General features: G+C 42.0%; 1 protein-coding gene across 4 annotated transcripts in view; it reads right to left on the reverse strand.

Moving 5' to 3' along the window:
* Positions 1 to 3,486: 3,486 nt before the first annotated feature.
* LOC117415142 (pendrin-like) overlaps positions 3,487 to 22,465 on the reverse strand; it is a 68,700-nt gene continuing 49,721 nt past the window's right edge. For 3 of the 4 annotated variants that reach the window (XM_059027211.1, XM_059027213.1, XM_034921981.2), the window contains 14 exons: positions 18,763 to 18,845; positions 17,645 to 17,792; positions 15,412 to 15,525; positions 14,897 to 14,974; positions 14,698 to 14,793; positions 14,425 to 14,531; positions 7,019 to 7,088; positions 6,681 to 6,773; positions 6,496 to 6,591; positions 5,951 to 6,187; positions 5,287 to 5,341; positions 4,766 to 4,911; positions 4,333 to 4,383; positions 3,487 to 4,167 (listed from right to left, as the gene is read on the reverse strand). In XM_059027211.1, the coding sequence (XP_058883194.1) occupies positions 4,144 to 4,167; positions 4,333 to 4,383; positions 4,766 to 4,911; positions 5,287 to 5,341; positions 5,951 to 6,187; positions 6,496 to 6,591; positions 6,681 to 6,773; positions 7,019 to 7,088; positions 14,425 to 14,531; positions 14,698 to 14,793; positions 14,897 to 14,974; positions 15,412 to 15,525; positions 17,645 to 17,792; positions 18,763 to 18,845 (1,398 nt within the window). In that variant the 3' untranslated portion in view covers positions 3,487 to 4,143. The remainder of the gene's footprint in view (positions 4,168 to 4,332; positions 4,384 to 4,765; positions 4,912 to 5,286; positions 5,342 to 5,950; positions 6,188 to 6,495; positions 6,592 to 6,680; positions 6,774 to 7,018; positions 7,089 to 14,424; positions 14,532 to 14,697; positions 14,794 to 14,896; positions 14,975 to 15,411; positions 15,526 to 17,644; positions 17,793 to 18,762; positions 18,846 to 22,465) is intronic. The other variant, XM_059027212.1, reaches the window with a different exon arrangement.

Here is a 22,465-nt window from a genome sequence, read left to right on the forward strand (position 1 = left end):
GGTTTTGAGCCTAGTTTTGAGGTTTATTGTGTTAAACATTCAGATCCAGATAGATATTTTGTACAATATGTGGATTCACTGTGTTTGCTATTATGTAAAATAGGCAATTGGTCTGCCTACTGCAAAATGAGCAGTATAAGCTACCTATTTTACAAACTAGGCAAAGCACTTGCCTATTTCACAAATAAGGAAAAGCAGTTTTGACTTATACCATGGTCTCCTAATATCTTGGAAACAGAAAGCTTTCTTGCTTAATGCATTTAATAACACCATCTTAAGATTAGTCTCTGAAACATTGTTTAGGAACTACTGTACAATAAATATCAGCATAAATGTAACACAGCACTGTTAAAGCACTCTTATCCGGTTATACAGTGCCCTCACCAATTGGAAGGGAGATTGCTGATGAGGATTCATATGTTCTCTGTCACAGTATCCAAATAGTTTATCTTAGGTTCTAGAATGTGGGTGTGGAATGGGCTACAGTCATGTTGTTGAGGTAGAATCACTTGGATCCTTTAAGACCGAACTTGACAAAGTTCTGAGATCAGTCAGCTGCTAGGAACTGGCCAACTTAGATTGGCCAAATGGCCTAATCTTGTTTTCTAAATGTTCTTATGTTTACTATCAGCAGAACCTTATCTCAAATACCTGCCTCCTGAACAGTGTAACACTTGTCTTTGTTTCTTTGGAAATGAAAACTCAGACAGAAGTACCTTTCTTCACTCAAAGAAGAGGCATGACTAGACACATTTTAATATCCATTTGTAATTAGCCACGCAACTCACATCTTTTACAAACAACACAGCACTTGTTTTTATTTGACAAACATTTCCTATATGTTTTATATCATGAAAATTGTAACATCTAGTACTTTTAACCATTTTAGGGCCTCATTTGCTAAGCGGCAGTAATTTGGCCAGAATTGCGGGAGGAAATCAGGGCCAGATTAAAGGACGTAGGGGCCCTACACTAACCCATATTTTGGGAGTCCTATGCATATAATGGTGAATGGTGTTATTGGCATATTGGTTAATCCGGCCCTGAGTTTGGGACCTATACCAAGCCATATTTTGGGGGCCACCTACATACTCACTCTAGGTATGAGGCTTGTTAAACTATTTATGCCTTTATTGCCTTGTACAATATGACAGAAATCACATGTGAGTGATAATAATTAACTCATTGTTATTAATCATAATTTGAATTTACATTCAAACATCTGTGGGAACATAGAACACAAAATGATGCAATGGATCACAGACATAAAAAACAGGTTCGAGGCTCCCGAGTGGCGCTCCACGTGGAGTGCAGGATGCGCTCTATAGTCTGGACGTCGCGAGTTCGAGCGTCGCCTGGGGGGAGGGAGGGTTAGGTCGGCCAGGGTGTCCTCAGCTCATCACGCACCAGCGACCCCTGTAGTCTGGCCAGGTGCCTGTGGGCTTTCCTGTAAGCTGCCCGAGAGCTGTGTTGTCCTCCGACGCTGTAGCTCTAAGGCGGCTGCATGGTGAGTCCGCAGTGTGAAAAAAAGCGGTCGGCTGACGGCACACGCTTCGGAGGACAGTGTGTGTTCGTCTTCGCCCTCCCGAGTCAGCTCAGGGGTGGTAGTGGTGAGCTGAACTTAAAAAAAAATTGGCCATTCTAAATTGGGAGAAAAAGAAAAATAATAAAAATAATAAAACGACTAAATTTATTTAAAAAAAACAAAAAAAAAAAAACTGGTTCAGTCCTGGGCAGTAAAGTACAAAAACATTAGCAAATGTATAATATGACATTCACTGGGGTTAACGGGTCAGTGATTTTATTAGTTTACCAGAAAGTCCAGCAGCTATTATATATACAATGGCAGCAGAATTATATTTATAGCAAAACAAAAACAATGTTTATTTTTCCAAACCTGTTTGTAGAGAACAAAACAATCTAGTTTAACAAAAATGGGAATAACTTTTCTGACTGCCCTTTACTTATTCTTTTGTTTTAAACTTTTGGTTAGCTATAAAGGGAGAGAACAAACGCTAGACTTAAACCCTTCTTCCCGGCTGCAGACATCCACATTTGAATTTTCTTCAGCCTCCTGCATTGCACACGTTTATCTTTACCTGCCTAGAATTCCAACCCCCTAATTCAAAAGGAAAGTTTCTAAAATGTAAAGAGGCATACTGTGCACATTTGAGACAGAACAGATTTTTAAATTGGCCCTAAAACTGAAATAAATGAATGTGTAAATTGAGCCTGATCCCTATATTTTATCCTGCAGACTGATGCCTCTGACATAGGACTAGGGATGAATCTTTCCCAGGAGGCAGAGGGTGTGGGGCATTTGGTATTGTACATTGGCAGGAAACTGCTTGCATGAGAGACTTAGAGACCAGGTATTCTGTAATCAAGAAATAAATGCCTAGCCATCATAAAAGAAAAAAATGAACTCAAATCGAGCTTCTGTGCGCCTCTCTTCTTCTGTGTCTGGGCCCGGCTACCTGCATGCAGTTTTTGTAAAATGTCCCAAAGAAACGGTGAACTCGTGTGGGCCCCAATTCTGCTGGGGGCCCTACGCTATTGCATAATTTGCAGACAGATTAATCTGGCCCTGCTGTTGAGGATTTTAATTTTCCAGACATGGACTTTACTTTGACTTAGGCGAAGGCAACTTATCTAACAATATAGGCACAATTTGCCCACATTATACATTTACAATGAAAATAAAAGTCAATATCCTGCGCAAGAAGTTTAAGAGCTCCATAAATCCAAAGCAATGGAGGAGAAAATGACATGAAAACTGATAAGAAAGATTGATCTTAACTGGGAATCTTTTATGCTGGCCATTTTCTTGGCACTATAAAGCACAAGCTCCTCCTGGTCTATCTCAAAGTCTTTAGAGAAAGAATATTTATGTTTCAAGCCACAGAATGGTTTATGATTTTGATTTATATGTGAATCCAGTTGTTTGTTTTAGGTTTGTGGTTCTTGAGGAAAAACAATACAAAACAATGCATAACCTCTCAGGATGCTCTCGACAATGAAGCCTGACATGTATAAGATCCTTGTAGTTACCCTCTTCAACAAATTAGTCTATGTGTAGTTGTGCTGTGTAGTTTACCAGTGGAATGTATTCTTTTCATATGGACCAAAGGATGAAAAGAACAACTGAGTTAAGGGCGTGCATGGCATGGCCACCACAGTCACAAGATTGGCCTTCATCCGGTCTCCTCTGAGATGTAATTTATAAACATTCAAAGCCAAGACTTTCTCTGGCAATATCTGCAGGAACAATGAGCAAGCTGTGTGGTGAAGTTTGCATGCAGTTTCTACAGTGATTCATTTCATATGTGTTTCTTCTGGGGTGCAGGCAGTGCACTTCATTCATTGTCCAAATTGATTGCTTTGTTATTGAGGGGAGAAGTGCTAGGAAAGTGCAACTGCATGCTTTCTTTTACTTATGTACTTATTTAAGCAGGAATTCAATGGAATGAACATGGTGTTTCAGACTGGGGTTTTAATACTTTAATACATTTTATAAGTGTAATAATACAGACAAATAACATATTCAAATATGTCCCAATGTCTAGTTTATTTGTAACTAAAAATGCAGCTCTTAAGATTTCACAGTAAGTCAGGATGATTCAGATGTACAATAAACACGATACATTTGAGACATTTATTAAAATTGTTCAATAAAGCTATAACTTCAGCTATAAAGTGTTATTTTATTTTTTTTATTTTTATTTAAAACCTATTTTAAGCGAGTAAAACAGAATATATAATTGTAGGTTTTATGTTGAGCATAAACTTCTATTAAAACATCTACTAAACTAGTCTATATAAGTCTATATAAATGCAGACCCTTAGTGATCATACCATTTGTTATATATTAATCCTTCAACAGGACATTATGTATGCATAGGAAAATATTGAACAAAGCAAATCCTTTACTGACTGCGAGGAAATGACTGCTGGATTATCTTGGTCATCTTAATATATCCCAGTCAGTTTCTGGTAAATTGTATGCAAGTCTAAAACACAGTTTCATTCTAAAATAACTTTCAGGAAGGAGTCATTTTTGGAGCTTCTTAGTGTGATCCAAGTTTTTCAAGATGTCAAAATGCTTCTTCTTATATATTTTCCAAATAAAACAAGGTCATGAGTTTAGGAAGCCAGTTTATAGATAGCCTTAAATAAAACAGAGAACAAGGAGTTGGTTACTGAGCAAGAGTTACTTTTATGACTTCTATCAGCAAGCATTTTCACTAAATGTATCAAATCAAACTTCTCTGTAATGACCCTTACACACAAAATATTAACTGATAGTATTGGAAAACAAAATATCTGAATTACCCCTTCATGATCCTCTAATTCATCAGATTCAGGAAATGAAATCTGTGAAATCTGCAAGGAATAATTGGTCATATAAGTATACATATAAAACAATGTGTGATTATCTTAATGTGACACAAAACATTACATTTTAAGTGTTTGGTAAAATTAATATTTTCTTAATATGGTGCCATGCTTAGGGAACTTTACCCATTTTAAAATAAGCAAATGCTTGCCCAAGCTCCTCATTCACTGTGCAGAGCATACAAACTGAAACTACTGGCTTCATTGACTGGGCATGACTCAAAAATCATTATGAGGAAATTAAGAATCTGTATTATCCACACTCTCCCCAACCATCCCAAGAATTTTGTCTGAATTCCCACCAGTAACCTTTTGAATCACAGACAATTGTTCTGCCTACTGAGTGATCAAGACTGATAATAACCCCTACCTTCTCAAATATTGGATCTTCGACGTTGCCATACAAAGCTTTCATCCGAATGAAGAGGACAGCGTCATGAATAGTCAGGAACAGAATGTCTTTCTTTACAGTGTCATCAAAAAAGCCACATGCTTCCATTTTCTGGATAATTTCATCTATAAATGAGACAATGTACTGTCATCAACATGGAATATTCATTTTCCTTTTTTTCTGTACAAAACTAGTGCTGATCAAATGAATAATAATAATTAAAAAATCAGATTTGCAATGACCATAAAAGAACACTAGAAATGATTTGCACTGGCAATGCACTTGTATTATTTTTTACTCTGTTGGTAGATCACAGGGACATACAGGGTGCTGGGTCAGGGTCAGAGGATGAGCAAAAAAAATACACAAAATAAAAACATAAACATGACAAAAAGCTCAACATGCTTTTCTGTTTTTTGGTAGCTGTTTTGTTTATACTTTATCTTTTTTGGTATTAACTTTTGTAAACAGTCCACCTGGTGGTATCTTTTGGTACATACCATCATATCCTGCTATGTACACATTTACATCTATCCGCATGAATTCTTTCACAATCTGCAATATTGGAAGAAAAACAAAACATGATTTAGTCTTTTATAGTTGATCAATAGGAAGAGCTGTCTGCCTCCTGTGATACAGGAAGAAGTATACACTCATATTCCTTTCAAAACACCCCCTTATATCACAATGTACAGTATTGTGTGTCATCACGGGATGTTTTATGTGCTGCACAATACAATGGTTTGCGCAGGTATTTCATCTATAACTATAACTTACTCAATGGTGGTATATGTATTAATAGTAAAATAAACTTTTACTATACAATTCTATGACAAGCATTTCGACTGGAAGTCTTTCTCAATGTCTTCAGTGAAATGTTTGTCGAAGAATTTTCAACTACATGATTGGCCAGATCAGCATGTTTTAGGTATTGTGGCACGTGAACTCTATAGCCAATCATTGTGATAATTTAGATATGTAGGATGCATCAGGTCTTGAAGCCCTTTCCATTTGGTATATTGGTATGTTTTTTTTTATTTCTGATATCTGTTTTCTGCATACATTCATTTCTCATACTGCACATTGGTTGTTTAAAACCCAGGGTTAGGGTTGAAACTTAGTTGGGCAAATTCAAGAGTTTCAAATCATGAATGATTTACATACCAATTTCAAGCCCTTGACTGATACCACATCAAGGAAGGAGACCGCACCAAAATCAATGATAAGGCTGTGAATGGTAACTTTGGGCACGATCACTTTCACTGGAAGGTCAGAGTTCCAGTCCACTTGGATTTCCACCTCCTTCGTGGGCACATCAACGTCTTCTGCCTCCTCAGGATCCTGCTCTGGATCACTTTCAAAAGCTTTGTTATCCACACCCAGATCTGTCAGCACGCCATTCTACCATTTAGAAAAAAAGATTTTGTTACTAGGGCTTGGTTACTTTTAAATACATGCATCTTAACCACCAAACACATAATCTAGTAAAGGTCACGAACAATTTGCAATGTTATGCTAAAGATACAGTTCAGTGCTACATCCCAAAAGGAAAACACACAATTTGTAATAAATGTATAATTAGGGGCAAAACAGTTTTGGTTAGTGTTCTTAACCGAACACATGACCTTTGTAGTTTATTTTTACATTAAAGCATTTTTTTTTTTTTACATACAGTTAATGAAGAATCATGTTTAGGAAATTGTCTGCACCTTTGTGGATCTTAACTTCCCCTTTTTGATAAGCTTCTGAATCATCTTCAGTGCTTTATTCCTCTTTCTAAACACTCTGACTGCATCAAATCCCACCTGAAAGGTTTAAGCAGTTTTAGAAATCAATTTCAACCAGATTTATACATTTTAAAGTGTTGACATTTTTAAGTGGCTTAAAAACTTGCAATTGCTTTCAGACGATCTTTAAAAAAATCCATGTTGGCAAAGTAGATTGGTGCATTACATCTGAAGATCTTAATTCCAGATAGTTCTTCAATCTGTGAAAATAAGAATGAGTTGCTGAGCACTTAATTGTATACCATATATTGTAACATTATGTGTACTGTAGTACTACAATTATTTAAAACAACCTACAACAATTTTTTTTAAAAAAAATGGTATATGTAGATGAAAACACTACAATATTGTGGTCAAATGTCTGCTTCAAAGACACCAGTGTATGCATTTATTTATTTTGACAGAAGGAACAGGTTATATTGCTATTGCAATACACTTTTCTTACATTCTTGTAGTCCTTTATATTCTTGTAAATGTCAGTGCCTGGAACATTCCCAAGAGCAGCACAGGTGGGGCTGGGGTAGCGGAGAAAAAAAAGATTCTCATCATAGACAATGTAAAGAATCGAATCCATTAATGGTATTGGGTCATTCCATATGAAATCAATCACAACAAACCTCGGCCTCCTTTGATTTGGAATTTCAATTTCAGGCACGTTTGCCTTTGGGAGAAGTGGTTACAGTGTAAATTTTAGGTCTAAGTGACACCCTGTTCATGAGATACAGCTCATCAAAGCTGACCCATTTTGGACCCCTGTGGCAATGTGCCCCGCCCCTGTGTGCATTTGTGTGTTATATGTTGTATGTTGCGTGCGTGTGTTAATGTTGGTGTATAGTCATTGGTACACGGGATATAAACGGGTCTGTGTTTCACGTGTGATTTAAAAAGGTAGATTTGTATTTAGGCACGAGGAGGGCACAAATCACTTCACGTGCTGGTTAAATGTAATATGTGAGCATGGGGTTGCACAGAATTAATTCACGTGCTGGGATTCAAGTGAATAATTAATTAGTAATTGAATCCCAGCACAACAGTATATATAGAGACACGTAGCATTCACTCAGGGTTGGGTGTTTGAGAGTGGAGAACGGGTGAGAGAGAAGGAGAAATAAAAGTTTAAAATAACAATTGCTACAGCGTGCTGGAAGTGCCAGCACGGTACTTGTTTAACGTTCGTCCACTTGTTTTGTATGTTAGTGCGTTTTGTTTACCTGTTTATTTTGGCTCCAGTGCCGTGTCCTGTGTTTTTGTCTCTTCCAACCTTTTATTTTCTGTTCTGTTATTAAATGCTGAGCGCGGTCACGCTCAGCTTAACCAAAATCCCAAATCTCTGTCTGTGTATTTCCTGCATCTGGTCTGACGCCACCCACTCCGGCCGTCTTTGTGACACGTGGTGTCAGAACCGGGACGACAGCGCCTCCAGGGCTCAGGCCAGAGCGGGAACCGCAGTTTTTTTTTGGTGGAAAAAATATATATATAAAAAAAAAAACAAAAGGAAAAGAAATGGGGAGAAGAGGCTGTAGAGGAGCACAGGAGGGCAAAGGGAGAAAGGCGGAAGCAGGGCTGTGGTGTTTCGACTGTGGCCAAACTAGCCACACCACCATACCCTGCTCCGTCCACAGGACCCTTCAGGCAATGGCCCAAAGACTGGGATGGGGGGAGTGGTGCCCTGGCTGTGGGGCATATGGGCACACGGTGGCCCTATGCCCCATGCAGGATGAAGAAGAGGAGCCCTTGTTGCCACGTCCTATGCCTGAAGGGGAGGAGCCTGAGCGTCCACAGCCCAAGTGGGAGGAGCCTGAGCGTCCACAGCCCAAGTGGGAGGAGCCTGAGCGTCCACAGCCCAAGCGGGAGGAGCCCGAACGTCCTACGCCTGAGTGGGAGGAGCCCGAACGTCCTACGCCTGAGTGGGGGGAGCCCGAACGTCCACAGCCCAAGAGGGGGGAGTCGGTGCGTCCACAGCCCAAGAGGGGGGAGTCGGTGCGTCCACAGCCCAAAAGGGAGGAGTCGGTGCGTCCACAGCTCAAAAGGGAGGAGTCGGTGCGTCCACAGCCCAAAAGGGAGGAGTCGGTGCGTCCACAGCCCGAAGAGAGGGAAGTCGGGGCTTCCACAGCTCCAGGACCCAAGCTGCCAGCAGAGGGAGAATGTCTGCTGGTTTCCCCGTCAAAGGCGGAGCCACACCAGTTCCCTGCAAGAGAGGCAGAGCAGCACCAGTCCCCTGGAAAAGGGGGAGACTACACGCTGCTCCCACCTCCAATCGGCAGGAGACTACATGCTGCTCCCACCTTCACCAGCAGGAGCAGAGCAGCCGGAGCTGCCTCTGCCTCCGCCACCTCCACCGGCAGGAACAGAGCAGCAGGAGCTGCCTCTGCCTCCGCCACCTCCACCGGCGGGAACAGAGCAGCAGGAGCTGCCTCTGCCTCCGCCACCTCCACCGGACGGAGCAGAGCAGCAGGAGCTGCCTCTGCCTCCGCCGCTTCCGCCACTAGGAGCAGAGCAGCAGGAGCTGCCACTGCCTCCACCACCGCCAGGAGCAGAGCAGCAGGAGCTACCACTGCCTCCACCACCGCCAGGAGAAGAGCAGCAGGAGCTGCCTCTGCCTCCACCACCGCCAGGAGCAGAGGAGCAGGAGCTGCCTCTGCCTCCGCCACCGCCAGGAGCAGGAGCTGCCTCTGCCTCCACCACCGCCAGGAGCAGAGGAGCAGGAGCTGCCTCTGCCTCCACCACCGCCAAGAGCAGAGGAGCAGGAGCTGCCTCTGCCTCCGCCATGTCCACCAGCAGAGGGTGAATGCCTGCTGGTATCACTTCCCCCACCAGCAGACGATGAATGCCTGCTGGTATCACTTCCCCCACCAGCAGAGGATGAATGCCTGCTGGTATCACTTCCCCCACCAGCAGAGGATGAATGCCTGCTGGTATCACTTTCCCCACCATCACGAGGAGAGGAGCGGGAACTGCCTCTGCCTCCATCACCATCAGGGGGAGAGAAGCAGGAGCTGCCTCTCCCTTCACCAGAAAGACCAGGACGTGAAGCTGGCGGCCCTCAGCAGCCCTTGCATAGGCTGCTGAGGGAAGCATGGGGAAGAACCGCCCGGCCGCAGAGGCCGAGAAGAGGGCCAACACCCGCACCCCGGCTGGTCATGACTCCCTGCCACGCTTCACCCAAGGATGCCTGTCTGGCATCGCCTGGGGCTGCCTGCTGCGCCGCATCACCTGGGGTGGCCAGCCGCGCCGCATCGCCTGGGGTTGCCAGCCGCTCTGCATCGCCTGGGGCTGCCTTTTGCTCCACACAGGGTGCAGGGTGCGAGGGAGAAGTGGAGCTCCCGCTGCCGCCTCTATGGCCAGGGGCTCCCCTCCCAAGTTCGCCTCCCGAGGGTCCACTGCTGCTGCCGTCGCCTCCCGAGGGTCCGCTGCTGCTGCCGTCGCCTCCCGAGAGTTCACTGCTGCTGCCGTCGCCTCCCGAGAGTTCGCTGCTGCTGCCGTCGCCTCCCGAGGGTCCGCTGCTGCTGCCGTCGCCTGGGGTCGCCAGGGATCCTGCTTCGCCTGGGGTCGTCGAGGGTCCTGCGTCGCCTGGGGTCGCCGGGGCCTCTGTTTTGCCTCGTGTCGCTACACTGTGGCCAGTGCTCCATGAAGGGGAGCTGCTGGCTATGAAGAAAGGTGGGGAGGTCAAGAGACCAGCTTCCCCAGCCGCACTTTCGCTGCCGGAGATCGGGGGAGAGGTCAGGAGACCACTTTCCCCAGGAGCAGTTTCGCTGCAGGAGTGGACCAGCATGCTGTCAGCCGTGCCACTACCGGCAGGGGTGCTGACAGCATTGCCAGCCATGGGCCCACTGAAGCCTCCCTTTCCAGCCCGAGACTTTGTCCTGGACTGCTGGGTTTTTAAGGGGGGAGGTGGCCGTTGAGGCCATGTGTGCTGCGCACAAGGGGGGGTATATGTGGCAATGTGCCCCGCCCCTGTGTGCATTTGTGTGTTATATGTTGTATGTTGCGTGCGTGTGTTAATGTTGGTGTATAGTCATTGGTACACGGGATATAAACGGGTCTGTGTTTCACGTGTGATTTAAAAAGGTAGATTTGTATTTAGGCACGAGGAGGGCACAAATCACTTCACGTGCTGGTTAAATGTAATATGTGAGCACGGGGTTGCACAGAATTAATTCACGTGCTGGGATTCAAGTGAATAATTAATTAGTAATTGAATCCCAGCACAACAGTATATATAGAGACACGTAGCATTCACTCAGGGTTGGGTGTTCGAGAGTGGAGAACGGGTGAGAGAGAAGGAGAAATAAAAGTTTAAAATAACAATTGCTACAGCGTGCTGGAAGTGCCAGCACGGTACTTGTTTAACGTTCGTCCACTTGTTTTGTATGTTAGTGCGTTTTGTTTACCTGTTTATTTTGGCTCCAGTGCCGTGTCCTGTGTTTTTGTCTCTTCCAACCTTTTATTTTCTGTTCTGTTATTAAATGCTGAGCGCGGTCAGATTACAGCATCCTGACATTAGGATCGGCTTCTCCAAATTTGCAGAGCTGAAACCAAAGGAGTGTGTATTGGCACGCAGTAGCGGTACACATGCTGTGTGTGTCTGTCTGCACAACACACCAGAATGCAGATCTGATCATTCGTTCTAAGCTTCCAAAACTGAGTGCCAGTACAGAAGTGCCTTTGAATCACAATCGGCATTGCTTATCTTATCTCATGTGTTCCCCAACTAACGTCGATTGCCACTTCAGAAAGTGTGAAAATTGTCCATCACTTCAAGATTTCAAGAGCCATTTACAAATGCTCTTTCAAGATAGCCTGGTGGACGCAGTGGAGTATTGGAAGTGGACTACAACTGACAGATTCACCCTTCAGACAATCAATGAACCTGTTGATCAGTGCATAGAAACTTTCACAAGCCACCTCCAATGTCTTCGTCGACATGATTTCATCGCAAAGATGCAGACTGTCTATTATCAACAGCTGTGGGATGAACTCCTTCAAGAAAATGAATTCCTAGTTGTTGGTGATTTTGCAGAAAACTTCACTTTCGTCATGCAAGATGAAGCACAATCACACCATTGGAACAACTCTCAGGCAACCATATATTCTTTTGTTTGTTACTGGCAAGACAAAGATGCGAATTCTCAGCACATCTCTTATGTTGCAATATCAGAATGCATGACTCATGACACAGTCGCTGTTTATCTCTTTCAAAAGCATCTTTTAAGGTTCTTGGAGAACAAATTTGGGAGAGGCGCCCGAGAAAAATCTATTACTTCTCTGACAGATGTGCAGGGAAATATAAGAACTGTAAAAATTTCCTCAACATTTGCCACCACTTGGAAGATTTTGTCGTGGAAGCAGAGTTGAACTTCTTTGCAACATCTCATGGCAAAGGACCCTGTGATGGTGTAGGAGGAACCATTAAACAAATGGCAACAAAAGCCAGTTTGCAGCATCCATACCACGACCAGGTCCAGACTCCACACCAATTGTACAGGTTTGTGTAAGACAACATTCCTGCTCTTGAAGTAGAATACTTCACGATAGCACAATGGCAAGCTGAGCAAGGTTTTCTGGAGCAATGGTTCCTCAAGGTAAGAACTGTGCCTGGCACACGGCATCTCCACTTCTTTCAACCAGTTTCCAAAGCAAAAGTCCTTGTACGAGAGTTCTCTCAGTCGAAGAGGATGTCCTACCATTTGACCAAGCGAAACGATATGTTACTGTTCAGTGGCTCGGGCTGGTGGTGTCTGCTGATCAGAAGAAACGGGAGGCTGAAATTAACTTCCTGCACCTGAATGGACCAGCATGATCATTCTGTTTCCCATTCCATCCACATCAATTTATTGTAGACATGGGGGACATGCTGACATCAGTGGAGCCAACAACTGCAACAGGAAGGACATACACCCTGAGAGACAAGGAGATGCCAAAGCATCAAAAGCCTTGACAGAGTGGCTATGAAGGAAAAGGGCAACTTAAGTATAGGTGAGTGGTAAATTGTGTTGCAAGCAGAAATATAACGACAGAAATATCTACATTTTCTTTTCCAGGCTCAGTGATTCATTGGATTTGAACAGTGGTTATTATAGCTCCTGGAGAAGCATCACTTAAAATACCAAACATGCGCTGACAGAAGTACCATTGGTGGGGACAAAATTAAACATGCACAATTCAGTATTGATTTATATTGAATTCACCTGTATTTGTTTGTTTTAGCCAACTGTGTACATAGGGCACATTGGTTAATTCATTAATATATTAATAGCTGTTACAGCTACACCAGTTCACTGCAGCTTCAATTTAACGGGAGAGGAGAGTATACTTGATTGCAAATACATATTTGTGTTTAATTGTATTAGGTGTGTAATCGCTTCACTTAGAACAGGGACACGCAACCCACAGCTCGTGGGCCCCATACGGCCCATTTACTGTCCGACTGCGGCCCAGTGTATTTATTCCATTTCACTTCTGAATATATCGTAAATATTTTTCATAACTTTGTTGACTTGCTTTTTCTAATTTTTCAAATTAAAAGCAGCACATTGTTTCAATTCGTACAGCGGAGGGTAATTACTTCTCATCAACTTAAGTCTACAACTAATTTCATGAGTCTTCCTCTCCTTTCTCAAATGCACAAACCCGCTCCATTGAAAGAACCGATTCCTAACATAGGAGTCAGGCTTGTTGCTAGGGAGGTGACGTCACTGCCCTGTGCCTTTTGCAACATTGCTGCCTGGCTGCTACAATTGAACAACTTGTCGGCTAAAATAAAAACCACTTCAGCAAGCAGATATTTAATTTGCTTTGTATTATTATGCAATGCGTGTGTATATGGTACCATAACAGTATGATATTAATACTTTGTTTTTAACTGTTTTGCATATTTTTGTTTGTGCAGTACAAAGTCAAATTAACAGTAATTCTAAGGGAAATTGCCTATGTATGTATGCCTATGGGTTATTCTTTAGTAATGTGTGACCCGCTATACACATGAGGTTAAACTAGTTTTCTGGATATGTGGCCCGTAATAAAAGTTTGGTTGCGCACCTTTGACTTAGAAGATTCACCTGACACACTGCATTCAACTGTGCTGTGCCTCAACCAATGGCAGGCACAAAATTAAACTTGCAGGAAATGTAGGTAAGGGTCTAGGCTACAATCTATCAAAAACTGACAAAAATCCAAAGTTACTTGAATTGACTTAGGTGAGGTTAAAGGTCACAGATTCACGCAACTTTTTAATCTTGTATTTCACCAGCTTTCTATGTCAACTATGGGGGAAGTCAGGCCTACAAATCACGGTGTAACCATTTCTTCCAAAGACAATAATAGCTGCAAAAGTTTATCAAAATCAGAGATGGTCAAATGACTGATTTCATATGGAATGACCCTATTCAATTCCTAGGTTAAAGGTCATCCATGAAATATTAAACACAATTGACCTCTGGAGTGTGGTTTGTTTTAAAGACAAAAATGTACCAGGGGTCACAAAATGAACCAGGGGTCACAAATGGAGATTAGATAAAGGGGCATTCAGAACAGAAGATAGGAGGCACTTTTTTACACAGAGAATTGTGAGGGTCTGGAACCAACTCCCCAGTAATGCTGTTGAAGCTGACACCCTGGGATCCTTCAAGAAGCTGCTTGATGAGATTCTGGGATCAATAAGCTACTAACAACCAAACGAGCAAGATGGGCTGAATGGCCTCCTCTCGTTTGTAAACTTTCTTATGTTCTTATGTACGTTTTTTCCAGTTAAATGTTAATTGAATTAGGCCCTTGATATGTCATTTCTCTGTTTTAGATCATATGAAAAACCATCAACAAGTTTAATCACATAACAGCATAAAAGAGTCTTACAACTGTGTTCTGATCACAACTGTGGCCAGCTCAAAGACAAGACCTGCCAACAGCCCGAGATCAAGGCCCAGAATTATGGATGCAGCACACGTCACAACCCAAATAATCTAGAAAAGAAACAAAATGTAAATCCTCTTGTGAATGGTAGAATATGTAGTAATGCAAAAATATACTTGGTGGATTTTCTTTAGTATTACTGCATAACATTTATTTCAAATACAAACATAGAATACTAGTGTAAAAGAATGGGAATGAGATTTCTATATAACTCACAGAGTCAGTCTTGTTCTGCCTCCAGAGGCGCGGAACATCAAGGACCTGCATGAACATTCCTTTGAGGTTGGCAATGACTATGGCTGCCAGTACAGACTGCAAAACATGAATGTCAAATGCACAGCAAGGGGTTGGGTTTGGTACTGTAATTCAATTACATGGTTTTAATAGCAAGCAATCTGAAATAATTGAAGTGTACCTTCTGCAGAGGCTCCAACAGGTTCCCCAGAGCGACAATTACAAGAAATATTATCGAGGCAGAGATAAATCCAGCAATCTGCAGAAGAAAAGCATGTGTAATTTTTTTTTTTTAAATATGAATAGAGTTTGAGAAGTTTATGTTTTATTATTTTTAATTATTTTCAAACTTAAGAAAAGGCTTAGTTTACATATTATGTTCACATGCAAGTAGTAAAGGCTAAGAGAGTTTGGATTGTAAATAATGATGTTAACCTTGCTACATGTGTGTAATTTACTGAATACAAAATATACGCTGTAACGTTAAACAAATAAATAACAAAAAAACTGTAATTTGATGTTGTTTGTCATTTGTTGGCTGGAAGTGTAGTTTGTTGAATTCTCCCAATACCACAGGTACTGAGTGACTACAACACAAAACAACTCAAGGAACTCCAAATATCCTATGAATATTATTGAAGAATTAAAGAGAAAAACTAATCCAGTTTCATACAACATAAACGCTGCAGACATTACCTGAGTCTGTCCACCAGTGCTCTCCTGGACAGCAGTTCGTGACAATGTTGTGCAGCCAAAAAAGCCAGAAAAAGCTCCTCCAAATATGTTGCTGACACCAAAGGCAACAAGCTCCTGTAAAATGAAGCAGTCAGTTTATTCCTTTGGAGGCTGTAGACATTTTTTCTACTCTCACTGAATGAATCATGCATTAGCTTTGCTAATGTTTTAGCTAAAAATGTAACTCAAACAGCTGGAGTTATATTGAACCAGTGAGGCTCCTTAGAGGAGGCAAACCTTTCAAAGAAAACAAATGAAAAAAAATATATATATATAAAGTCCAACTTCCACTGCCTCAAAGTGGCAGGAGGGTGACAATGGGTTCTCAAGACAATGTACAGCAGGGTCCCCTAACTCTGGCAGCTTCAATCATGCTGTGAAAGCTTGAGTCACATACAAAGTGGAAGGGGCAGTTACCAACCGGCCTGGCCAACGTGGTGAGTTATGGCCAACCCCCCATGATGAAAGCACAGAAAAAAACATGGCCCTCATTCCCCAGAGGCTGGACTGCCGTTGACCAAGGCAGCGGCCGGTTAGGCATGAAGGCAGAGGGTGCTAAGAATCACCGGGTTACGATTTTAGGCTGCAACAGAACACTGACCCCGGCCACGTACAACTGCAGATCTCTTTCAGGTGAAGCAAGACTTCAAGAGTTGGAAGAAGAACTTGTAAGATTCAAGTGGGACATCGTAGGACTAAGCGAAGTACGACGAAAAGACAAAGGACTACTAGAACTCAAGAGTGGACATCTTCTCTTCTACTGAGGCACTACAGATGGACAAACAGGAGGCGTCGCTGGACCAAGGAGATACTAGACTGGATCTCAAGAGATATAAAGCCACCAAGATGACCTCCAGGAAGATGGCAAGATGAAATTAGGAAACACGCCGGAGCAATGTGGATGAGGGATGCAGCAGACAGGCTTTTGTCTCCATGGCAAACTCCTATCCCCATTGAACACAGTAGTCGCAGTAGAAGATGGCATGATCTGAGCATGGGTTTTAATTGAAGGAACCACCAGCATCCTCCCACCCCCTGTTTAAGTACTACTGTATTGCACTTAGTATGCGTTAATTGTATGTCGCAGGTAAGTAGTTCCGGGATTTGGTTCTCTCCCACAAGAGTTTGGCGGCTCTCTGGCCCACACTGGAACAACAGGTAAGTCAATGTCCACAGTACTTTTACACAGTCCTTCCTTTGCATTATTCAGCTTTTTGTCTTTGGCAGGTGTTTTGGAGAACCCTGCTGGTGAAGAGGTAGAAACACAGCCCAGCCCTGGTTTCTGTACACTGACTGACTAGGAACTCCTCGACTAAATAAAAACTAAAAACAGTCTGTGTCATGTATTTATTTACTGGTGTGATATTATTCCCCTTTTCAAAAACACACAGTCCATTGGGAACGGGTCTGGGTTTCTTCATTCAAAACCAACAAGCAGTTTAAATTACACTTAACTTATTTACAGTAAAAGGCGTATACTTTTAACATGAAGTTCCACACAGAAACCAACGTGTCTTCAGTCCAGTCCATGGAAATGCTGAAGCCCAGTTTTAAAACCGTACAGTTCAGAGGAAAGAAACAGTGAGCGTACTTCTGCAGCATCGTATACACAGCCGTGAATAAAAACATCCACTCCAACAGAATAGTCTTCAAACCTTGTCACACAGAGCTCCGGTTTGAATCCACTCTCAATTAATCCACACAGAATAATTGTTGGTATGTTTTAGTACTCACAGATAACTGCTTGCGCTTCCTTTTCTGTTGTATATTACCAGTCCACAGCGGAGGTGCCATGGAATAAGGAATGTAACGCCGCCAACCTCGTAACCACAACTCGATTTAGGTTCTTTCTTTCTCTGCTTGCAAACTCCTTTATCCAGGCTGGGCAAACCGCGTCAGTGTTGGCAGTCAGAATAGAATAATAAGATTCTTCTACTGCTGGTGGCTGATGGGGACCCCAAGACCTCTGTTTTTTTTTTTTTGTTTTTTTTTTGTGCATCCTCATTTTTTTAAATTTCTAAGTATCCTAAATTACAATAGCACATTAAAAAAAGCTGAATCACCTAATGAGATATTTTGGGGTGAAAAGTATACTGTTCTTTTATCCATTTTTATCTTCTACTTTTTAATTTCATGAAATTCCAAGATCACTAAGACCACTTAATGCCTCTAATGTCTTAGTCTCTAGACTCACCTGATTGCCATCAATTTGATAGTTATGTTTTATAGAATACACCTTTGCCACAGATACAGCCACAGCATACCCCACCACCGCTGTAGAGAAACTAGAGCCTATTACATCAGCAAACATTGATACATCCGGAGGTCGAGGGGGTAAAAACCTAGAAAGAGGAAAAAAATAAACATTTTATATAATTGTAAAATTGACGAACTAACTACAGTAGATATAGCTTTACTAACAGATAATAATTACGGTACACTGTTTTTTTTGTTTCCCACTAGCTCCAAATACAAATTATGCACAATGGTAACCATAGGTTTCTTTTTGTCTAGCATTGCTTTCCCCCACTAAAAACAATTCCAACATGAGCTTGTGTTGTTTCATTCTAGTTCTTTAACATTAGCATTTTGCAGAGCAGAAAAAAGTAGTATATCCTTTAGTTAAAAAAACAATCAAACAAAACAAAAAAGAAACAGCGGTCCTTACACTGAAGTAATATGCCTCAACCTTCTACGCATCAATGGCATAAGAGACAGAGACTTATTATAATCATGATGACTATGCAGTCATCTCTAAAAATCTTGTGTACTCTGGTTGGCTAGTCATCCATCTTCTTGGAAAACTGGGGTGAAGAGATGAGCTTGATAATAAAGTTAGCCACTGACTACAGTACAGCAGCAACTACAGTCCACGTCCAGCTATCACTGCCTCAGCTGATTGTCAAGTAATATAACAAGGGAGTTCAAAGAGCCCTGTGACTGAGGACAATAGAATACAAGGGGAACAGGCTGGTTTAACACAATATATCCAAGAACATAATGCAGTGGAAGTTAGCAGGGAGATACTGTACTGTTACACACAGATATACTGTACTGTTACACACAGAGATACTGTACTGTTACATAGGGAGATACTTTACTGTTACACAGGGAGATACTGTACTGTTACACACAGAGATACTGTACTGTCACGGTAAAAACAGTACCTGGTTCTCACACATAATGCAAACACACACGAAATGCAAACAGAATTTTGAGGATGCTCTCATTTATATTCATACCCTTAGATCAACCGCACACCTCTAGCTTCAGGTGTGTGGTTCTTATGGAAGAGAGCAAAACATTGCATACCCTGTTGGAATGTCCTTGACAATGGAGGCATGGTATTTTGTCTCAAGATCCACAGCATATGAGATCCCTGAAGCTACAATAGTCTGCAAGAGAAAACAGCAAGATACTGGAGCTGTCATTACAAGCAGAAACAAATGCCCACTCTTTTCCAAATTTTTTTTAAACTTTTATACCAGGGTAATATGGTTCTACATTCAAATCACAGTTTAAATACATATGCTAAGTTTGGGGTTTTAGTTTAATAATATTTACACTCTTACTTATCGAATAAGTATTTTAAACAAAAGTAAAATTACATTGTGTATAAAGCAGCGATAAGGGTTTCTTTTTTTATTAGTACACTGGACATCGTGTCAGTGGGGCAGTTTCCACATTTTTCTCTCTATTTTGGTAATACTTTCGGTTTGTGTGTGTTTCCATGTAGTTTTCTTTTAGCCAGAGAAATTGTCTTTCCAAATGCAAAAAAACGAATTAATATTAAAATGCAGGATGGTATATGTAAATGATTATGTCTGGCTTCCAATTTGGCCTCGAGTGACAGCGTTCTTAAACTGGGTTTCCATGAAGTTGTAAGTTCGTGTTGAAGTACTGCAAGTGCATTCTGTCTCTTCTGGCCACCGAAAAAAATGAATAAAAAATCAATGGGAAACAAAACAAAAACTGAGATTGCATTACACACACATTATATACAGTATATATATATATATATATATATATATATATATATATATATATATATATATATATATATATAATAACATGTAAACGTTTCCTACAGAACTTCTGCAAATCTGATCGAACTGATCTAAAATATCAGCATTTAGCCGGTTAATGAAATAAAAATGATCCAGTCAAAATATTTGGTACAGTACTTCCGCTGACTCCACGAGGTGGCCTCATCGAGACAGCTCTCACCTTCCTTTTTGAGACCCGGGGTAAGTCGGGTTCTGGCAGACAAACAGGGTTCCCCGGGCCAAGTCGAGGGTAGATCCCACTTTTGAAAGGAGGTCCAAGCCCAGGATGCTACGATCCTGTATCTGCCAGCCAGAGCTCTGCCAGCCAGATCATGCAGTCCCCTGAGCCAGACCTCCAAGCACCGTTGGCCCATCATAGTAGCGACCTGGCTGGTGACAGTGCGAAGGCGGACTTGGGTTGGGCTGGAGCACTGGCTGGTCGAGGTCACCGCCGCCGTCCTGGCCCGCACCGTCTTCGCCCCCTCTCCTGAGGTGTCCCGCTCAGCTGCCGTCTTCTTCCCGTGCTGGCAAGAGCTTGCTGCCACGGGTCTTCAGAGGCGCAGGGTGGGGAGCGAGTCTCGCCACCACATCCCCTGGAGCTCTTCAGCCAAATGCACAATCTCTTCTTCCAGCGTGCACATCCACCGTTCAGTTTTCCTCCAAGCAATGATGTGGCAGGTGTGCGCCGTCCATCCCGCTTCTGACACCAGTGTAGCGAGCATGGGAATAATTGATGCACACACCAAAATTCTTTCAGTATAATGCGTTTTTTATTGGCAGCTAACAACAGCTAGTACCATCCTTACACTCACTCACACACACAAAGCAATTATTTCCCAACCTGAACAAACAGGCATCTCACACCACGTAATTAATAACAAACAATAAATTAGCACATCTTTATAAGGGTAACACATTAAACATAACATGAAACTGTACAACAATGAATTAACAAAACAAGAACACTTTTCCCCCAAAACATTTCCCAATCCCAGCGTCCTCGACATCTTATTTGCATGGCGAGTCAGCCCGGCCGTGCCCGCTACTATATTTTGGTACAAATGCACTTTTTTTCCCCCCTTGGCAAGGTAACCATGATAGAGGCTGTTTAAGTTAAGGCTAGTGTACAATTCATTGCATCTTATTGTTTAGGCACAGAAAAGTCTATGCTAAAGCAGTCAGCTATCTGATGACCAATCATGAAGATAACAAAAAGTAAATGTAAGGGCTTTGTTATGTATTTATGTGTATTGCAAAGGCACTTCAATATTTTTTATAACCTTGCTTATAAAACACCTTAACTATAAAGCTGTTTTATGAGTCAAATAGCAATAATCAAAACGTTGAATAAATGGTGTCACATAAAAAAAAAAAAAAAAAATCTCTAAGCCCCTTGTACTGTATGCTTATGTTTTTCCTATTATTTCCTAGTTTTTGGTGTGAGAAGGTGATTTACCCTCCCTTTGAAGTCGTACAATGTTTTAGACGCGCACTTCCTATAACATGTGGTATGTGCGTACTACGTCACATAAATAATGACTGTGGAAAGAAAGGCACTGAATACACCGTGTAACAGATTTTTTTTTTTTTTGGTTCCTGGGTAGTAAGTGTTATTTCCTAATTGCTTATGCCTCGAAAGTATAGAAAATGGCTATTATTCCCCACAAACTTTGCTTTTGTGACCAGGACAGTGATATCTTGAAATTTACCTATTTCCAATGAGAAAACGGGCGAATCTGTGTCTTTTCGTTCACATAAAGTCAGAACAAAACAACATATGAATCCAAATTAACATGTATTTATACTAAAGTAATACAAAAATGGCTACAAAAGATTTAGAAGTGAGTAGTTTTATGAGATTTACGATTATACTGTAAATCACTTTCACGAATCAGCCCCCAAATGTAGTCTCCCATCATGTTCTCGTTATACTGTCCTTGGTAGCGGCGTTCAAAGTCCAGTATATCCTGGTGGAAGCGCTCGCCGTGCTCCTCCGAGTACGCTCCCATGTTCTCCTTGAATTTATCAAGATGAGGATCAAGGATATGGACTTTGAGGGAAATCCTACAGCCCATTATGCCGTAGTTCTTCACCAGAGTCTCAACCAGCTCCACATAGTTTTCGGCCTTGTGATTGTCCAGGAAGCCCCGAACCACTGCGACAAAGCTGTTCCAAGCCGCTTTCTCCTTACTAGTGAGCTTCTTGGGGAATTCATTGCACTCCAGGATCTTCTTTATCTGTGGTCCAACGAAGACACCGGCAGTGACCTTTGCCTCAGACAGCTTAGGGAAGAAGTCTTGAAGGTACTTGAAGGCTGCCGACTCCTTATCTAGAGCTCTGACAAATTGTTTCATAAGGCCCAATTTGATGTGCAGTGGTGGCATCAGCACCTTCCGGGGGTCCCAGCCGTACTCATCATACTTCAAGGCGTCCAGCAAGGTCTTGATGCTGTTGCAATCCTCTTTGAGGTGCACCGAGTGAGCCAGGGGAAGAGACTGGTACTTGTTACTATTATGGAGCAGCACGGCTTTGAGGCTCCTGGATGAGCTGTCAATGAAGGACAGTATAACGAGAACATGATGGGAGACTACATTTGGGGACTGATTCGTGAAAGTGATTTACAGTTTAATCGTAAATCTCGAAAAACTACTCACTTCTAAATCTTTTGTAGTCATTTTTGTATTACTTTAGTATAAATACATGTTAATTTGGATTCATATGTTGTTTTTTTCTGACTTTATGTGAACGAAAAGACACAAATTCGGCCGTTTTCTCATTGGAAATAGGTAAATTTCAAAATATCACTGTCCTGGTCACAAAAGCAAAGTTTGTGGGGAATAATAGCCATTTTCTATACTTTTGAGGCATAAGCAATTAGGAAATAACACTTACTACCCAGGAACAAAAATTGTGTTACATAGTGATATCAAAGATTTTCCGACCGTCAGGGAAGGTTTTTGTGGCAGGAT

The sequence above is a fragment of the Acipenser ruthenus genome, chromosome 7 (genome assembly GCF_902713425.1).
Source record: "Acipenser ruthenus chromosome 7, fAciRut3.2 maternal haplotype, whole genome shotgun sequence".
Lineage (NCBI taxonomy): Eukaryota > Metazoa > Chordata > Actinopteri > Acipenseriformes > Acipenseridae > Acipenser > Acipenser ruthenus.